Consider the following 17,643-nt stretch of genomic DNA (forward strand, 5'->3'; position numbering starts at 1 on the left):
GGCCTTGTTTTGAACTTTCCGGCTCGGCTTGGCCAAGCACGAAAGATTGGGCCTGCCTTGGACCCAGCTCGTGTAGGCCCACGGCCGTGGGCTTAGCCCAAAGCCCGCCCCGGCCCGCCCACAACCATCTTTAGTTGGACGTGTCACAATAAGCATAAACAGCATGCATGGTGCCATGAGTCACAAACAAGAGAAAACATGATAATATTTTCCAATGAAATCAGATGACAACCATCTCAATTCTTAGAAAATATATAGAAGAACCCTAGCTTAGCCCTAAAAAGAATTCAATGTACATTAAAATCAGGTTCAAATTCCACAAAGAAGAGGCAAAATCCAGCAAATATACCCCTAAAGCCAAATCAGTTGACATGATTTGAACCACTATTAAACTCCATTAAAACTGAAATTTGATCGATGATAGAAACCAATTAAACAAACGAAAATCAAATTATTGTCGAATAATATCGATCAACAACTTTTTGAGAAACATAGCGAATTTCACCTGAACAAAACTCCAATGCTAGGGATTTGTCAAGCTTGGAGAGATTATGAAGCGAAAATTAAATTAATACGAGAGAAGATCAAGAAAAATCGAACAGATTTGAGATGAAATATGGGGTTTTAAAATAAAATAAAATAAAACGTATGTTTAAACTCCATAAGATTTCCCTTTAATTATTAAACTCAAATACGTGGAACAAATTACAAAATGAATTAAACCCACTGAATATCTATCTATCTATCTATCTATCTATCTATCTGCTACCAGCGTTGCAAGTACATGTGAAATTGTGATTCAAAATAATCACCCATATTATGTATATCAAACAGCGTATCTGGCAATACACGAACCATGGGACCGATGACTTCAACCGCACGACCGTCAGATATCATATAATCCTCCAAAACAGGAAAATCATCAAAAGGGTGATAACGATATGTGTGTTTAGTCAACTCACCATAGTTGCCTACAAACTTGCATAACCCTTTTGCACAATCTCGAGTCTTGGAATTCATGTAATTTTTAACATCCTCTTCGACATCCTTCACCTCTAAGACATCTCCCCTGCATAGAGGACATCTTAAATTAATGTTGAGTTTCAGAAATTGACGAAGGCAATTGCAATCCCGGTGGACTTGATTGCAGATATAAGGTCTGCAACCGTTAGCATGGGAAGTACATATAATAAGAGATGCATTATGAGGATGTTCTAAGCATATTGTGCACAATGCACTATCCCATTCTTTTTCGAGAAGCTTCTTTTCCTCCATCGATATCTCAAACATGGATCTACTTCTTTTCTTACCACCCATATCTACTTAACCAACTGATCGGATCGATTAACAAAAATCTATCTCTCAACTTGTTGGTGTTAGATTATGAAAATAATCTACTTATTATGTGAATATTTCAAGTAGTAGAATACGTATATATAGCATAGCTCAGCAAATTATTGTGTATAATTAGCTCCTAACAGTTGGTTTATATATACAACAATTATTCAAATAAACCAACTTCAACTCGGTGTTGGATCTTACTTTCCTAAACCTACGTTTTAACAATTTTACTTTCCTAAACCTAATACTAGCTAGCTCCGTGTTGGGTATGTACTATGTAGTTTATTGTTAATCAAACTCCTACTCTGAAAGTCTTGTTAATCATTACATCATATGTCCTAGTTATACTAGGAAAGGAAAAAAAAAAGCAACGAAACACGGCTAGCTAGACTTGTCAAAAATCGACCCGACCCGATTAGTTATACTAGGTCTTGAACAAGATTTTGTTATCTGTAACCCGATTTTGGTCTTAAACAAGATTTTGTTATTCGTAACACGATTTTATCCGAACCCGAACAACCCGAAAAATAATGGGTCAAAACCCGACTGAATCCGTTTTGACGACCGTTTGAAAATCATTGTATGTATAGTAATAAATGAGATTATGAGAAAATTTAATCATAATAAACACGTTTTTCTATTGTTGTGTGTAATACGATTTTAATTTGAATTATACGCCATTTTATGGTTGAATTTGACTAAATATAAACTTGTATAGAAAAATTTGTTAATTTGTGCCCGATCGGACTTTTTAAAAAAATGCAGGCTTTGGGCAACGTAAAACAACAATTTAAGTTATAAATTTGGTTCGGCCCGAAAACCCGCTATTTTTGGCCCTGCCCAACATAATGGACATATTTTTATGCCTTTGGCCCGGCCCGCCTTTTGATCAGGTCTAGGAAAAACCTACCAGCTCCTGCATGTGGGAGGGCAGAATCCTCGGATATCGCATAACTACTGGTGCTGGCAGTGGCAGTATGAAGGTCGCCTGCGGGTGAACGGGTCACACGATCCCAAATCATGCACGTAATTATGTCCCAACAGCTGGGACTCGTATTTCCTGTTCAGGAATTACAATTTTCCTGTCACCCTCATCTGAATAAGATTAAATAAATAAATCCTATTTACATTAATGTAATTAATGTAAATAAATCCTATATCAAACCCTCCAAAAGAGTTATAAAATGAGATTGTACAGAGACACGATGCATCACTATGACCTAGTTGATCTAGATTCTAGGATTTACTGGTCAGAAATTCACCTGGTTTAATAAGAGAAAGTCTGCCCCAATCTTTGAGAGATTGGACAGGAATGTGGGGTTCTTCTTCCTGGATAATGCAATTCCCAAATGCAATTGTGAAAAACCTACCTAGAATGAGCTCAGATCATAATCTTGATGCTAAGTTCACTCAAGCAGGAGAAAAACCCTTTAAATTTGAAACTATGTGGCTGTCTAATCCCTCTTTTGACTCCCTAATTGAAAATAATTGCCCAACAAATGATGACCCTCTCCAAAATAAACTCAGTTGTATTTCTGATACAATTACCACCTGGTCTAGGGATGTGTTTGGGTCCTTAAGAACGAAAAAGAATATGATTCTAACTAGAATAAAAGGTGCCCAAGTAGCATTTGAGAGAGATCCAAACAGCACCTTTCTGTTTGACTTAGAGGTCAGTCTTCATTCTGAGCTGGAAAAATTTTTAGAGCAGGAAGAACTTTTCTGGGCAACTACGGCTAGAAGTTATTGGTTACTGCAGTCTGCAAGGGGATAGAAACACTCACTTTTTTCATATGTCCACCATCATTAGAAGAAAAGGGAATAGGATAATCAACCGTAAAACTAATGTGGGCCTTGAGTTAGAAAATCCAGCTGACACTGAATCCACATTGTGAATTACTTCTCCCTTTTGTCTTCTGAAAATCTTTCCATTAGTATGCAAGCTTCCTCTCTCAACACTCTCTACAGGTTAGAAAATAACATTCCAAACTGGTTAGAAATCCAAAGAACCCTCTCTACAGGTGCCAACAAATCCCCTGGTTTCCATGTTATTTTCTACCACAAATTCTAGGAGGTAATTAAGGAGGACTGCTTCTCTTTAGTCAAGAACATTTTCAGTACAAAATCTGCTCCTTCATGGCTCAATACATCTGTTATCTGTCTGATTCCAAAATCCCTAATCCAAGGAAAATAATAAATTTCAGACCAATCAGCCTGGTCAACACTCAACACTTCCTACAAGCTAGTGTCCAAAATCCGTGTTGTTAGGATCAGACCCTTCTTACGAGACATCCCTGGAAGAGGGACTGATGTAAACTACATCATTGCTACTGAAATTATGCACTCCATGGGAAAGAAAAGGGGTAGGAAAGGCATCTTTGCCTTGAAGCTGGACTTAGAAAAAGCGTATGATAGATTGGAGTGGCCTTTCATTGAGCATTGTTTAAATGTCTTCAACTTCAATGAGGACTCTATCAAGCTCATCAGGAGTTGTATCTGTTTTGTCTCTTCAGTGTGTATCAATGGCAAGCTTAGTCACCCTACATTTTCATTATGTGCATGGAGTACTTATCAAGGAAAATTCATCAAACTTCTGAACAAAACTCTTTGGATCCTTTTAGATTTAGGGGAGGCACTTCAAAATTTTCTCATCTTTTTTTTGTAGATGATCTGATCCTATTTGGGGAAAGCAAATCAGAAAACTCTTTCCAGTGTACTAGACACTCTAAACTCTTTCTTCAATCAATCAGGTCACAAAATGAATGAAGATAAAAGCCCAATCATCTTCTCTCCTAATACAAACTAAAGCATAATGGATGTTTTTGAGCAGGCTTTGCAGGTGAAAACTTCGAAAGATCTAGGAACCTATCTAGGTTTCCCTCTCTGTCAGAAAACATTCTAGGGCTAAACTTAGCTTCATTCTAGATGAGCTTAATGCAAAACTTACTTCTTGGAAAGCTAGAACCCTGTCCAAGGCAGGGAAGATGGTGCTCATCCAGTCCACTGCAAGTCATTCCTAGATGCTACCTGAACTTGATAGGTTTAGCAAGACTCTGTTGGAAGCTAGACAACAGAGTCGAGATCATGTTTTAGAAATACTACAAGAGTAAGATCAAACCAAAAACTTTTAAGACTGGTTCTGGATAGACACTGCGTGGTCTGGGAAGTGGGGAATGGTGACATGATCAAGGTGTGGCAGAGAAATGGCTAGGAAACGACTCTCTAAGGGTTCACTTTATAAGTTTATAGGATCTCTGATGGAGAAGTACCAACTCTTAAGCCTTGCATCCCTGCTAGGTTGTTCAAGCCTAGGAAACACCCTTGGTTTCTCAGTTGAGCAATGATTACAACAGAGAATCAGGTGCACTCCTCTCTCTAAAAAACCTAATAGAATTACGTGCCTGGTACGCTAAGGGGAAATTTGATTCTTCTCAAGCCAAAGCCTGTTTGTAATCTCATACCACCTCCTCTTCCAACACTAGACAATTTTCTTGGAATCTGGTGTGAAATGCACGTGGTCACCCTTAGATCAGGCTGTTCATTTGTCAGACCTTTTTGGTACAGGCTTCCTACAAACTCAAACCTAGCTCGAAGGACCTCAACTATTAACCCTCACTGTACTTTCTGCCCTGAGAAGGTTGAGGATTCATAGAGCAACTGAGTTATGGAACTTGTTAACCCCATCCCAACAGTTGAATTCTAAGTTTAATTTGTGGCTCACTAGCAATCTAAAGTATAAAGCCTCTTCCACCAACCAAATTCCTTGGAATGTCCTTTTCATTTTCGTTATCTGGGAGCTTTGGAAAAGAAGGAATTCTTGGATTTTCTCTAAACAAAACAAACCCATCCAAATTATAGCCAAGCAATGCACCTGGCTGCCACTGAATGGTTTTTCACCCAAAATCAATCTCCAGTGAACTTAAAGCCCTACCCTTTCTCTTGGAGTAAACCAGGTCTGAATTTCTACAAGGTAAATTGTGATGCATCCTTTGACTATGGGTCAAAAGAAACTGGTTGTGCTGTTGTAGGGACTAGGGACGACCATTCAGGTACATGGAAGGAGGCCATCATCTGGAAACTTGGCTACAGATTGCAAGTAAGCAATTACTAAAATCAAAGAGACCAACCAATTCAATTCAAGACTAACTTCAATGTCGGGAAATTGTAGGCATCTCCGGTCACTCTTGCAGGGCACAAAACTGATATTTGAATCGAAGGTAGGAAACAAGCTGGCTGATGGATTAGCAAAGGAAGCGGGGAGTAAGAAGGGCATTTTGAACCAGAATGGAACTATATTCCTATCCCCCTTATTTTGTAAAAAACTGTATGAGGAAGATAGGAATCCTATTATGCTTTCATTGGCCCATAATGGGCATGTAACTAACCCTTTGACTGAAAGGGAGAACAACCAACATGGCTCTAACTCTGTGACTGATTATTAATCTAAGTACCATTAGTGGCAAAAAATGAAAAAGGAAGATCAATTGTATAGTAAAAGTCAGTGGCAATGCATTTGGGCTTATTCCCAAAGAAATTAAGGAATCCCAACATATTACATAATTTTCTTCGTTCTTTAAGCTAAGTTTAAAACTTTTCTTAAATCATACAGTCAACGTGCAAAATTCGACATGGAAAAAGAATCACAAGCATTGCAGTATATTGGCAGTTTTGCCACCCGGCCTGTTTATGGCAAAGTTTTAAAGAAATTGAAAGCCAAGTGACTACTGAGCGAAGTTAATAAGGCCAGCCTACGCGAATAGGGGATCACATCCAGTATGTTGCTGGGCTATAGAATTTGCAAAAAATGTAAGCCAAGTTACGCTTTATAGATACCTGTATGATTAACCGGCGGAGCCGGTGGAACTGGTGGCAATCCTGCAAAACAAAGGGTGAATTAAGCATGACAGAAGGTTTCAGAAATGAACTAAGTAGTAACATGAAGAGATTTAGATTTACCAAAAGTTTGCAACTATTTTGACGAAAACTTAAGCTGACAATTTGACATGAAAAAAAGTGCGAATAAAGCATGTTGAGGGGTTTCGAGCTGGATTTAGGATGATGATGAATACATGGTAAAAATCTAAAAAGATGTATGTGCTGAACTGTAAAAACGTGTTTTTAATTGTAAAAATGTGCTTTTAATCCGGTTGCATTTAGAGCTACATACAACTGGGTGCATCTTCTAATTTGTGGAACGACTGCTGCGGGATCTGTTAAGTTCTATTTCCGATGGACCTGCATTCAGGTGGTCATCAACATTCAATCAGCAAAAAAAACTTGGCTTGTAATGATACATTAGGAAGCAAAACAAATAGGAAAAACCTACCAGCTCCGGCAAGTGGGAGTGCAGAATCCTCGGACATTGCATAGCTACTGGTGCTGGCAGTATGAAGGTCGCCTGCGGCCCGTGAAAAGGTCACAACAACCCAGCCCCTAAGTATGTCCAAATAGCCGGGAGTCGTGTGTCCTGTTCATGAATTACAATACTCTGGTCATCCTCATCTGACTAAGATTAATACTTCATTTGTTATTATTTACATGATACAATTATTTAGTCACGTTTGCCAATGCACGATTTCAAACATTAATAAAAAATTATAAAAAGTTGATACTTAAAAATATTTATTGAGGCGAATCTAACAAGACCCAGCACGACTATGTTTTTCTTAAGTATAAATCACAAAAAGAAGCCAAATGAACTTGTGTTAATAGTGTCAAAAACCCAATTGTGTCATGTAAATAAGAATGGAGGAAGTATTAAATAAACCCTACAAGAGCAAGTGATGGGGTACAACCGTAAAAGAATATCATACTACAGAGTACGGAGTAGTTACCTATTGGTTGTTCTTAGTTGTTACATACTTCCTCTGTTTTTTTAGTTGACACGGTTTGACTTTAGCATTATTCATACATCCTCCTTTGACCAGTTCTTGCTATTTATGCATAAGGTAAAATATAGTCATGTGAGATTTGTTAAATTCGTCTTTGATAATACTTTCACAATATCAACTTTTTACGATTTTTTTCTTTTACATGATTTAAGATATTAATGATTAAAAATGTGCATTGACAAACGTGACTAAAGAATTGTGTCAACTAAATAAGTGGTTAGTTAGTTACATTACAGAAGAGGAATATTACTGGCACAATAGTACAATCACAAGCATTGCCGTAACCCAGCACGACTATGTTTTTCTTAAGTATAAATCACAAAAAGAAGCCAAATGTAATACGGAGTAGTTAGTTAGTTACATTACAGAAGATGGAATATTACTGGCATAATAGTACAATCACAAGCATTGCCGTAACCTGCTAGGCTGCTAAATGGCTAAGTTTTAAAGAAATTGAAAGCCAAGTGATTACTGCGCGAAGTTAATAAGGCTATGCAAATAGGGGATCCCATTCAGTATGTTACTGGGGTAATATAAATGGAAAATGCAAGCTAAGTTACGCTTCATAGATATACCTGTACGATTAACTGTCTGTACCGGTGGAACTGGTGGCAGTCCTGCAAAACAAAGGGTGAATTAAGCATGGTGAAAGGTTTCATGAGGAGATTTAGATTTACCAAAAGTTTGCAACTATTTTGACGAAAACTTATGGAGCTGACAATTTGACATGATAAAAAGTGCGAATAAAGCATGTTGAAAGGATTCGAGTTGGATTTAGGACGATGATGAATACATGGCGTGGCTGAAACTAACATTGTCTGTTTCATGTAGATCATGTAATGTAAGTATGTACTTCAACTAAAAATGAATAACGCAGTTGTTTACAAAAACATGCTTCCTCTGTTCCATATTATAACAGTTGTTTAAAGAAATATACTTCCTCTGTTCCATATAATTGTCACATGGCGAAAGGGCACACAGATTAAGGAGGCCTCATGAATAGGATATAGCTGAGATTAAGGGCACACAGTGCTTATACATTACAAGTAAGAAGTAACAAAAGCAGGCCTCATGAATGGAATATTACTGGCATAATAATACAATCACAAGCATTGCCGTAACCTGCTAGGCTGCTAAATGGCAAAGTTTTAAAGAAATTGGAAGCCAAGTGATTACTGAGCGAAGTTAATAAGGTCAGCCTATGAGAATAGCGGATCACATTCAGTATGTTACTGGGGTATAGAATTTGCAACAAAATGCAAGCAAAGTTACGTTTTATAGATACCTGTACAATTAATTGGCTGTACCGGTGGAACTGGTGGCAGTCCTGCAAAACAAAGGGTGAATTAAGCATGACAGAAGGTTTCAGAAATGAACTACTCCCTTTGTCCCTTTTTGTTCTTTACGTTTGGAATCATGCACGCGATTTAACGACTAATTAATTTAGATTGAGATTCCTTCTATTTTTTTATTTAAACAATGCAAATTACGTTTATTTATAATGTTTCACTTTTATCTAAAGATTGACATTGGGGAAGTGTGAAAGATTTAATGCTCCAATGAAAAAGTGTGCCCCAATGAATTTAATTGGTTAAAATAATTAATTGGCACAATTTTTGACAGGATATTAAGGGCATTTATATGATAATATAAAAGGAAATATTCTCAATGTAAAGAACAAAATGGGACACCCTAAATGGAATACGTAAAGAACAAAAAGGGAAGGAGGAAGTAACTAGTAACTAGTAACATGAGGAGATCTAGATTACCAACATTTTGCAACTATTTTAACAGAAACTTATGGAGCTGACAATTTGACATGATAAAAAGTGCGAATAAAGCATGTTGAAGGGTTTCGAGCTGGATTTAGGATGATGATGAATACATGGTGTGGCTGAAGCTAATATTATCTGATTCATGTAGATGATGTAATGTAACTTCAACTAAAAATTAATAACGCAGTTGTTTACAAAAACATACTCCCTCTGTTCCATATTAACGCGGTTGCTTACATAAACATACTTCCTCTGTTCCATATTAATTGTCACATGACGAAAGGGCACACAGTGCTTATACACGATACAAGTAAGAAATAACAAAAGCAAGCCTTAACTTATTGGCGTACCTGAAGTAGAAGAAGGCTGTATCTCTGTAGGCTGTGGTATTTCTTCATATATGAAGACAGAACTGGCACTTGAATTACTGTTTTTTTCTCTCTCAAGCCAATTCCTGTATCCTTTGATTAAAATCTTGCGTTCTCCAGCCCCCATCGTAGGGAGCTCCATGATTTCACAATTCAAAACCTTAACCTCCTCCAGAAAAGGGAAATTCACCTCTTGCCAATCACATATGCTCTTCAGCTCCGGTAGATCACAGAGCAACAATGTTGTTAATTTAGGAACAGCAATAATGTCAGCCTCTGCATCCGGCTTTATTATTGATACAGTTTTCTGACACCGCCTCACACGTATCTCCTTCAGCTCAACGAGGTTGTTAAGCATCTCCCTTGTGAGCACATACTCAAGGTAATCGAAGTCAGAGACATCCAGAATGGACAAGTGCCTCAAGCAGCCATAAATATTTAGTGAGGGTAGTTTCTGAGCACAACTTATCAAGTGCAACTCAGCAGTTCCTTTGGTAAGAGGAGCCCTGTGATCTCCTATTAATGTTAAACTGTTGTCACCAACTACATGATCACAATTATTGTACATTTGACCCACACGAAATTTAAATCTGCGTTTTGTAACTCCTTGCCTGGCAGCATTTCTCTCAAATTTTGCAGTGTGCAGAAATTTTCTGAAGACTGCTGTGTCAGAGAAGTTAAGCTGAAGAACAACCAACCTTCCCAAGTTTATGATCTCCTCTATACAAAGATCTCTCCGAACTGAATAAATCTTATTCGACCCCCATATGAGATTTCCCCCACTATTGCACATCAATAATAGTTCTTCTAACTGTGTCAGTTGACCAACTTCTGAAGCTTGGAGTACTTGTAACTTAGTACACGAAAGATTCAGACGCCTTAAGTTTGTCAAGTTGTTTAACCCTCTAGGCAACTCTGTTACAGGTGTCCCAGAGAGATCAAGAACAAGCAATTTTTGGAGATTTGACAAGGATGGGAGAGAAGTTAAGTTTTCACAATCACGAAGAAGAAGTGCATGTAGATTATCCAAGCCAGAGAGAGATTTTGGTAGAGATTTCATCTTAGTTCGAGATAGATCAAGGACTCGAAGATTAACCAACTTTGAAAAGAACTTTTTGTGGGATGCTGAGTCTAGGGGATTATCTTGCATAAGCAAAGTAGACAGAAATTTGCAATCAGGACTATTTTGTAAAGCGCACACCTCATTCTGAACAAATGTGGCTCTTTGAGTATTCTCAGGCCAATCCTTTGCTAAAGGAAGCTCTTTGACAGAGTTTCCACATTTGATGATGTCATGGTGACCTGATTTTATTACATCAGCATTCATTGCTGCAAATCGGATTACAGTCAGCATCCTGACGGATTCTTCAGGCTTACCTTCGTCAATGATCTCAAGAAGGTGAGCATCGCTGAGATTGTGCAATACTTCCCGTCCCTTTCCTATGGTTTCTTCCAAACATGAAACTTCACCAAGAATTCCCTCCCACATCCAATACTCTATCAGCTCCTTTGCCTTGATGATATAACCCTTTGGAAATAACAGACAATAAGCAAAACATGACAACTCGACCTGTTCTAATTTTTCGAAGATATCTTTGAAACCGTTAAAAAACTCTTGGCCTTTTCTACCAAGCAAGGACCCTGAGCTACTCAGAGAAACCAATTCCCTTTTCCAAGAATCAATAATTCTGGTAGGGTTGTCATCAGGTATTTCTTTCAGGGCCTTTGCAAACATTTCAATAGCTGAAGGAAGGCCGTTAAGATCAATTACAGCGAGCTTAGTGTCCTGGATGATTTCATCATTTAAACGCCCAAGGTTGGAACCTGCAACATGTTCAAATAATTCCCAAGCCTTATCCTGAGGAAGAGGTTTTATTTCATAAATTATATTTGTTGCAGAAATACGCTCCCTGACTTTTATGCATGCCGAATAACTTCTTGAAGCAACTATCAGCTTCCAACTATTGCTAGACCGTGGTAATCCAATATGATCAAGATTCAAATCTTGCCACATTGGGAAACTGTCTAAAACCAGGAGAAATTTCTTGCTAGTTAGAACCGCCTTCAATCTTTCAGCTCTGACTCTATCATCTGTACAGTCAGAGAGATCTGAAGGTAACTGCCTTCCAATTTCTTCTTGAATGTCCTTCATCACCCACCCATACTCAATGCTTATCCAAATAACATTCTGAAAATTATCCTCCATATTTTCCAATGCTTTATCATGGATTGCTGCTGCCATAACTGTCTTTCCGACACCAGCAATTCCATGAATGCAAACTACCTGTACTCCTGTTTCCTGTGAAACTTCATTCCATATCATTTCACTGATGTTTTCTACATCCTCTCCAAAAAAATATGTCGTTCTTGAACCTGACCGCCTAATACCGACGACTTCGATATCTTCACCCTCCTTCAGCAGCTTGTCCGCTTTTCTCGTACTGTTCAAGATTAACTTCCAAGTCTTACACACAAGACAACAATTGATACAACTCTCATGTAGATGACCTCCAAGGTCCATTTTACGGTCTGCTTCCAAAAAAGTATTTACATTTCTAATCCATTCCGAGGGATCAGGCCTAAGCACACCATTCCCTCTAAACTTCAGTTCAATCTTCTCCAGCAATTGTTTAAGATCCCTCACCTTTTGCTCCAGTATCGCTAAACTGTTTCTGCTTGTTGTGTATGAATTGTAAAAGCAAGCAGAGGAGCCAACCATAGACGTCAATATTCCCACAACGCCGCATACAAGAGCCACTACATGATAAGCTGCAAAATCCAGATAAAGATTTTTGAGATATATGGCTTTCTGATCAATCCCTTCAATTAAAAACTTTTTGCCACTCCTAGGCTCCTAGCTGCCTATGGCATTCTTAGTGTTTGTCAGCTGAAACTTTTTTTTGGTTGAGAATTTCTTTGCCTTTTCTTTTCTAGGAGCATGTTGAGAAAAATTACAGATGACAGCATTGGTTGAATCTATGGCCGTATCAACAATTCGTTTGAATGTACTCTAGTTTGTATGAGTTGATTATATGTGAAATTTTAGTTAGTCAAACACTCTCTACCGGTTGATTTATAGATTATTGTAGGAGAAAAGCATTTTCTTTTGATGTAAGCCTACTATTCAGAACATATTCAGTGAGATACTGAATCCCTGAGCTTCCGGCCAAAATTCAATAAATCCGTGAGCTGACAGAAAATGGGAAGGCGGCAAGTTTTTTTTTTGTTGGAACACACCAGGAAGGAACCCCGCACATACCAACCTGAAGTGTAATTGAAGTCTAGTTTTTTTTTCTAGGGGTAAGGAGAAGCGCCATACTAGGCCGGAACCATGCACAAATCAACCTGACCCCGCTTAACAAGAAAGACCCCTTGGGGGTGGGGGAAGGGTACGGGAAACCCCCCTAGTGGGGTTTGATCCTCAAGGTTGTGAGATACGGAGTATCATTATGTCACTTTTAGGCCAATAAGTCAACTTTCCGGTGTTGACTTAGTCTCCCCCCCTCTACAATTCCGATGACCAATCTTGCCCTTGGGCAGGCACATAACTGGTAATGTACAATATTAAACTAATCAGGAACCACCCTGAAGTGTAATTGGAGCCTAACTTTTTTTTTTGTGTTTCCTGGGGTTAACGTAAAGCGCCACACTAGGCCGGGACCCCGCACAAATCAACCCAGCCCCAGTTGAAAAGCAAGACCCCTTAAGAGTAGGGAATGGGTACAACACTACAACCCCCCCCCCCCCCCCAAGTGACACTAGTGGGGTTTAATCCTGAAGGTTGTGAGATATGGAGTACCTTCATGCCACTTTCGGGTCAATAAGTCAACTTTCCGGTGTTGACTCAGTCCCCCCCAAAGTGACACTAGTGGCCTAGTGGGGTTTGACCCTCAAGGTTGTGAGATATGGAGTACCTTCAATCCTTCATGCCACTTTCGGGCTAATAAATCAACTTTCCGGCGTTGACTTAGTCCCCCCAAAGTGACACTAGTGGCTTAGTGGGGTTTGACCCTCAAGGTTGTGAGATATGGAGTACCTTCATGCCACTTTCGGGCCAATAAGTCAACTTTCCGGTGTTGACTTAGTCCCCCAAATTCCCAAAGTGACACTAGTGAGGTTTGATCCTCAAGGTTGGGAGACATGGAGTACCTACATGCCACTTTCGGGCCAATAAGTCAACTTTCCGGTGTTGACTTAGTCCCCCTGCCTCTCTACAATTCCGTTGACCAATCTCACATAACTGATTTAGTATACAGTATTAAAATCATTTGGGAAGTGGTAAATAATGCACAGTGTACTGATGCAGACATAAAAACACACAACAAAAAGTATGACTTCACTTGTGCATTTTCTCAAACAGTTAGTGTGCATGGGCCAATTAACTCCATCAACATATCTATGTCTAAAAATTCAAATATGTTACTCGTAATTAAAAACCCATAATATGAGATTGAAAACCTAAACCATTGGAAAAAATAATCAGATTTTCTACCCAATAGTATGTCAATTGTCAAATATAGGAGAAACTGAGAAATAACTTAGCTTGAATCCCAACTTCCTCTTCTGTGCTTCTCTCAGACTTGCGCAACCATTATCCAAGAACATGATGCTCCAGAATTTATATATTTTTGTTTAGGGAAATTTTTCTTGTTGATTTCATTGTACAATTAATTTATACTTTTATTACTTTATGTTCCTTAAAACTCGAAAGAATGTTCTTGGCCTTGTTCAGTGAAGAGAGGTTTAGGGGCTTTTAGAGTTTTGAACTTTTGAACAATTTTTAAAGGTTGATTAATCCAAATTTATCAAAAAGAAGTGTTTGGTAAAAATGATTGAGTCAAAACCTCTCATGTATTTTGAAAATGTTCATTTTACCAATTTTTTTGCTTAGAAGATTGTTAAGGTAACATTGCAAAAAACATTTTTACTATTCTTACATAACAAAAATAAATAAATGTTATAAAAGACAAATGTACATAAATGTCATTTTACACACTGAAATAGCTAATAACTTTTAGAAATCGGATTTTTCATGAAATGCCCCTGAGGTTTGTCTTAATGCACCAAATACCCCTAAACTTTCCAAAATGCACCAAATACCCCTAAGGTTTAATATAAATACACAAAATGCCCAAAATGACTATTTTCCGTTAACTCCGTTAACTTATCCGTTAACTTTAACTTTAATTTAATTTAATTTTTCTCTTTTCCTTTTAATTTCTTCTTTTTTCATTTGTTTTTCTCTCTCCCCCCTTCCTTCTTCCCTGTTAAAAATGGCAGCCAATTTTTCTGGGTTGGAAGCACCATGACAGCTCTTCTCTTCCTCACCACCACCACACACCGCCATGCTAACCCCTTCTCTTCCTCACCACCACCACCCCACACCGCCACCGCCACCGCTAGACAAACACATACATCGATTTTCCTCTCTCAAAATCCAGATCCCAAAAAATTGATCCCCAAATCAGTAATGGGGGATTTTAATCAACCATTGTTGCCAGTTGCCTTGACCGTAACGGAGGGGGAAGTGAGGGGAAGGGAAACGACGCCGGCGAGGAAGGCGAAGTGGAGTTTGGTGGCGGCGGCAGTGGGGAATGAGGAAGGTGGGGGGAGTGAGGGGGAGGGAAACGCGGGTTTGGTGGTGGCGACAGCAGTGGGTAAGGTGGGGGAGGGGAGGGAAACGCCGCCGGTGAGGAAGGGGGAGTGGGGTTTGATGGTGGTAGCATGGCGGTGGTGGGGTTTGGTGGTGGCGGCATGGCTGCATTCTCTCTCCTCTAATTCGTTGATTCTGTGAGGATGGAGGTGGTTGCAAGGATGGAGCTATGGTTGGTGTTGATAATGGAGAGAGAGGAATTAGGGGTTTGACATGGTGGTGGTGGGACTTGAGGAGACAGAACAAAGGCAACAACAAGGTTGGAATGGAGAATCCAAATTTTTTTGGGGTAATTGGTTTTTTCAGACAATAGTTAATTAATTTAATTAAGGATTAATTAATTTAATTAAGGATTAGTTAATGTAATTAAGGTTAATTAATATAATTAAAGGTTAATTAATGTAATTAAGGGTTAATTAATATAATTAAGGGTTAATGTTAGGATAAATAAAGAAAACGGTTTATTAAGGGCAAAAATGTAAACATACGCTAACGGGGACTTAACGTCCGTTAGCCTTGTGGGCATTTTGTGTATTTATACTAAATCTCGGGGGTATTTGGTGCATTTTGGAAAGTTTAAGGGTATTTGGTGCATTAACACAAACCTCAGGGGCATTTCATGAAAAATCCGTTTAGAAATCTCTATGTGCTACCAAATACATTTATACAAACAGCTAGTCAAATCTGCTGTCAAACCTGCTAAACAAAAAGGTAATCGGGTAACTGCATGCAAACAGTAAATAGCTAAAGCAAACAGAGTCCTTGCATGAAAAAAGATGAGGACGTGTGATTTTTTACTTTGAATTTTATGTGTGTTTACTTTAACTATTGTATACTTCGTGTGTTCTTAATTTCTTACTTCGTGTAAAATAAGTACAATGTGCATCATGCTCCTAGACAAGTGAATATTATAAGTTGTGTCATCCAACACGGTTTTATATCTTTACTTTTGGTCCAAAAATTTACAAAGGTAATAATCAATGTATTTTACATTTTAAGTGTGATCATGAGCCAAACGAAATCGAACAATGAGTGAAGCGATGTCATAACTCCACCATCCTGATACCTCGATCAACTACTGATTTAATGTTACTATTTTAACGGATTATTCACAAATAGATTATGTAATTGAAGCAAATGTACCTATCATGGTGCTTCTAGTTTTTGCAACTGCTTTGTATTCCAATATCCAATGAGAAAACTCTAACCACTTTTATTTGCCCTTGATTTCAACTGTTGAAAAAGATAAATGTTAATAGTGTACTAAAGAATTAGACAATATATCTAGATTATTCAAATAAAAAGAAAACATTAATAAACTTGTACAAAAAAAAGGGCTTACATTTTGCTCAAAATCTTCAATTTTAGTTTGCAATAATCAAACTCATAATCACACTCATAAAGAGGAATTCCAATTTGCAAGGTTGGAAAATATGTGTGGAGTGCAAAAGGAAGTGGTGAAGTTTGTTTCGTATTTATCAGCCAAAATTTCAGATATAATTAATGTGTTTTTTTTTAAATTTATTATTCAATTTTTTCTTTCTTTAATCTCAAATAATAAAATATATTTGTGTTTTAATAGTGATTGTTATTGGACTTTGACTTAAATAATTTGTTTTTAGGCAAAATTGTTGAAAAGTACTTTGTTTTTAGGTCAATTTATGAACTAGTACGTTATTGGTTTATTTTTTGTCAAAAAGTATCTTGAATTAAACCTTTGGATTTAAAACTGGACTTTTGGCCAATATTCCAGTCAAATAGTCAACTTTTCCTCCACTGGCTCCGACTATTGGTAAAAAAATTGTGGGAAAATCGCACACGCGCAGTTGATGAATAAGAATCAAATTCACAATTTTTGCCACCAAAACACTCAAGTGGCACCTTTGGATATGAGATTTTGGTGTGTTAATGTCTATTCTTATAACAGAATTACGGGCACATCTATTTGCTTGGTCAAATGTGTTACACACATTTTTTGGAGCGAAAAGTGGTATCAATTGAAGGAATGTTCCCCACAGGTCCTGTTTGTAATATAATTTTTTAAATTAAGGTACTTTTTGACAAAAACAAATCAATAAGGTACTTTTTCATAAACTGACCTAAAATTTAAGATACTTTTTGACAAATTTGCGTAGTTTTTATTATTGAAGTTTTAGTAACAAAAGTTCAGACAAAATAAGTTATAACATTCTCACACTTTCAGATCATTTCGAATTTCCCCTAAAAAAAACATTTCGAATAAGCTTGTGCAAAAGAAGCATGATAATACGATGTACGGAGTATCATTTATTAATTACCTTAAATTATTGGTAATATACCCAATAATATGTACTACGTTTCCATCAAATAAATTAAAATAAAATAATACTCCGTACGTATTAATGTATTATCCTTACTATTGTTTATTGTAATGCTAGTAACGTACAACCAAATAATTAGCTGTACGTCCGCATGCAGCATTGCAGCCAAGGACTTATCCACGTACATATCATATTTAGGTTAAATAATAGACTAATTAATAGAAAATATTAGTCAACAATTAAATCAATGATTAATAATAGTTTAATAGAAAATAAGTTAATTAATAATTTTGGAATCACATAACTCACATTATT

The 17,643-nt window shown here is 37.6% G+C and overlaps 2 protein-coding genes across 9 annotated transcripts; both read right to left on the reverse strand.

Moving 5' to 3' along the window:
• Positions 1-651: 651 nt before the first annotated feature.
• Positions 652-16,474, reverse strand: LOC110776222 (probable disease resistance protein At1g61300). Of its 8 annotated transcripts, none has more exons than XR_008922670.1 (9): positions 13,914-14,247; positions 9,358-12,144; positions 8,518-8,559; positions 7,808-7,849; positions 6,668-6,808; positions 6,509-6,576; positions 6,175-6,216; positions 2,252-2,401; positions 652-1,069 (listed from the first exon to the last, which is right to left on the reverse strand). XR_008922670.1 is itself a non-coding variant. In XM_056830655.1 (7 exons), the coding sequence occupies exons 1-6, from the start codon at positions 13,978-13,980 to the stop codon at positions 6,524-6,526; spliced, it is 3,132 nt and encodes a 1,043-aa protein (XP_056686633.1). In that variant the 5' UTR covers positions 13,981-14,247; the 3' UTR covers positions 5,799-6,216; positions 6,509-6,523. The 8 variants fall into 8 exon arrangements, 2 of the variants coding, with proteins under 2 accessions (XP_056686633.1, XP_056686634.1); XR_008922668.1 differs by having other exon boundaries at positions 6,445-6,576; XR_008922669.1 differs by lacking the exon at positions 2,252-2,401 and having other exon boundaries at positions 653-1,069.
• Positions 766-1,317, reverse strand: LOC110776225 (uncharacterized). Its single transcript, XM_021980776.1, has one exon. The coding sequence runs from the start codon at positions 1,315-1,317 to the stop codon at positions 766-768; it is 552 nt and encodes a 183-aa protein (XP_021836468.1).
• Positions 16,475-17,643: the final 1,169 nt, after the last annotated feature.

The sequence above is a fragment of the Spinacia oleracea genome, chromosome 6 (genome assembly GCF_020520425.1).
Source record: "Spinacia oleracea cultivar Varoflay chromosome 6, BTI_SOV_V1, whole genome shotgun sequence".
Lineage (NCBI taxonomy): Eukaryota > Viridiplantae > Streptophyta > Magnoliopsida > Caryophyllales > Amaranthaceae > Spinacia > Spinacia oleracea.

Bases quoted from the DNA above. Each gene is read 5' to 3' on its own strand.
- LOC110776222 (XM_056830655.1), bottom strand. From the start codon at position 13,980: ATGTTCTTGGATAATGGTTGCGCAAGTCTGAGAGAAGCACAGAAGAGG. The intron at 6,809-7,807 runs GTATATCTATGA...ATTCATGAACAG, and splicing joins ACAGACAGTTAATCGTACAG to GACACACGACTCCCGGCTAT. The intron at 6,577-6,667 runs GTAGGTTTTTCC...ACCTGAATGCAG, and splicing joins ACTCCCACTTGCCGGAGCTG to GTCCATCGGAAATAGAACTT.
- LOC110776225 (XM_021980776.1), bottom strand. From the start codon at position 1,317: ATGGGTGGTAAGAAAAGAAGTAGATCCATGTTTGAGATATCGATGGAG.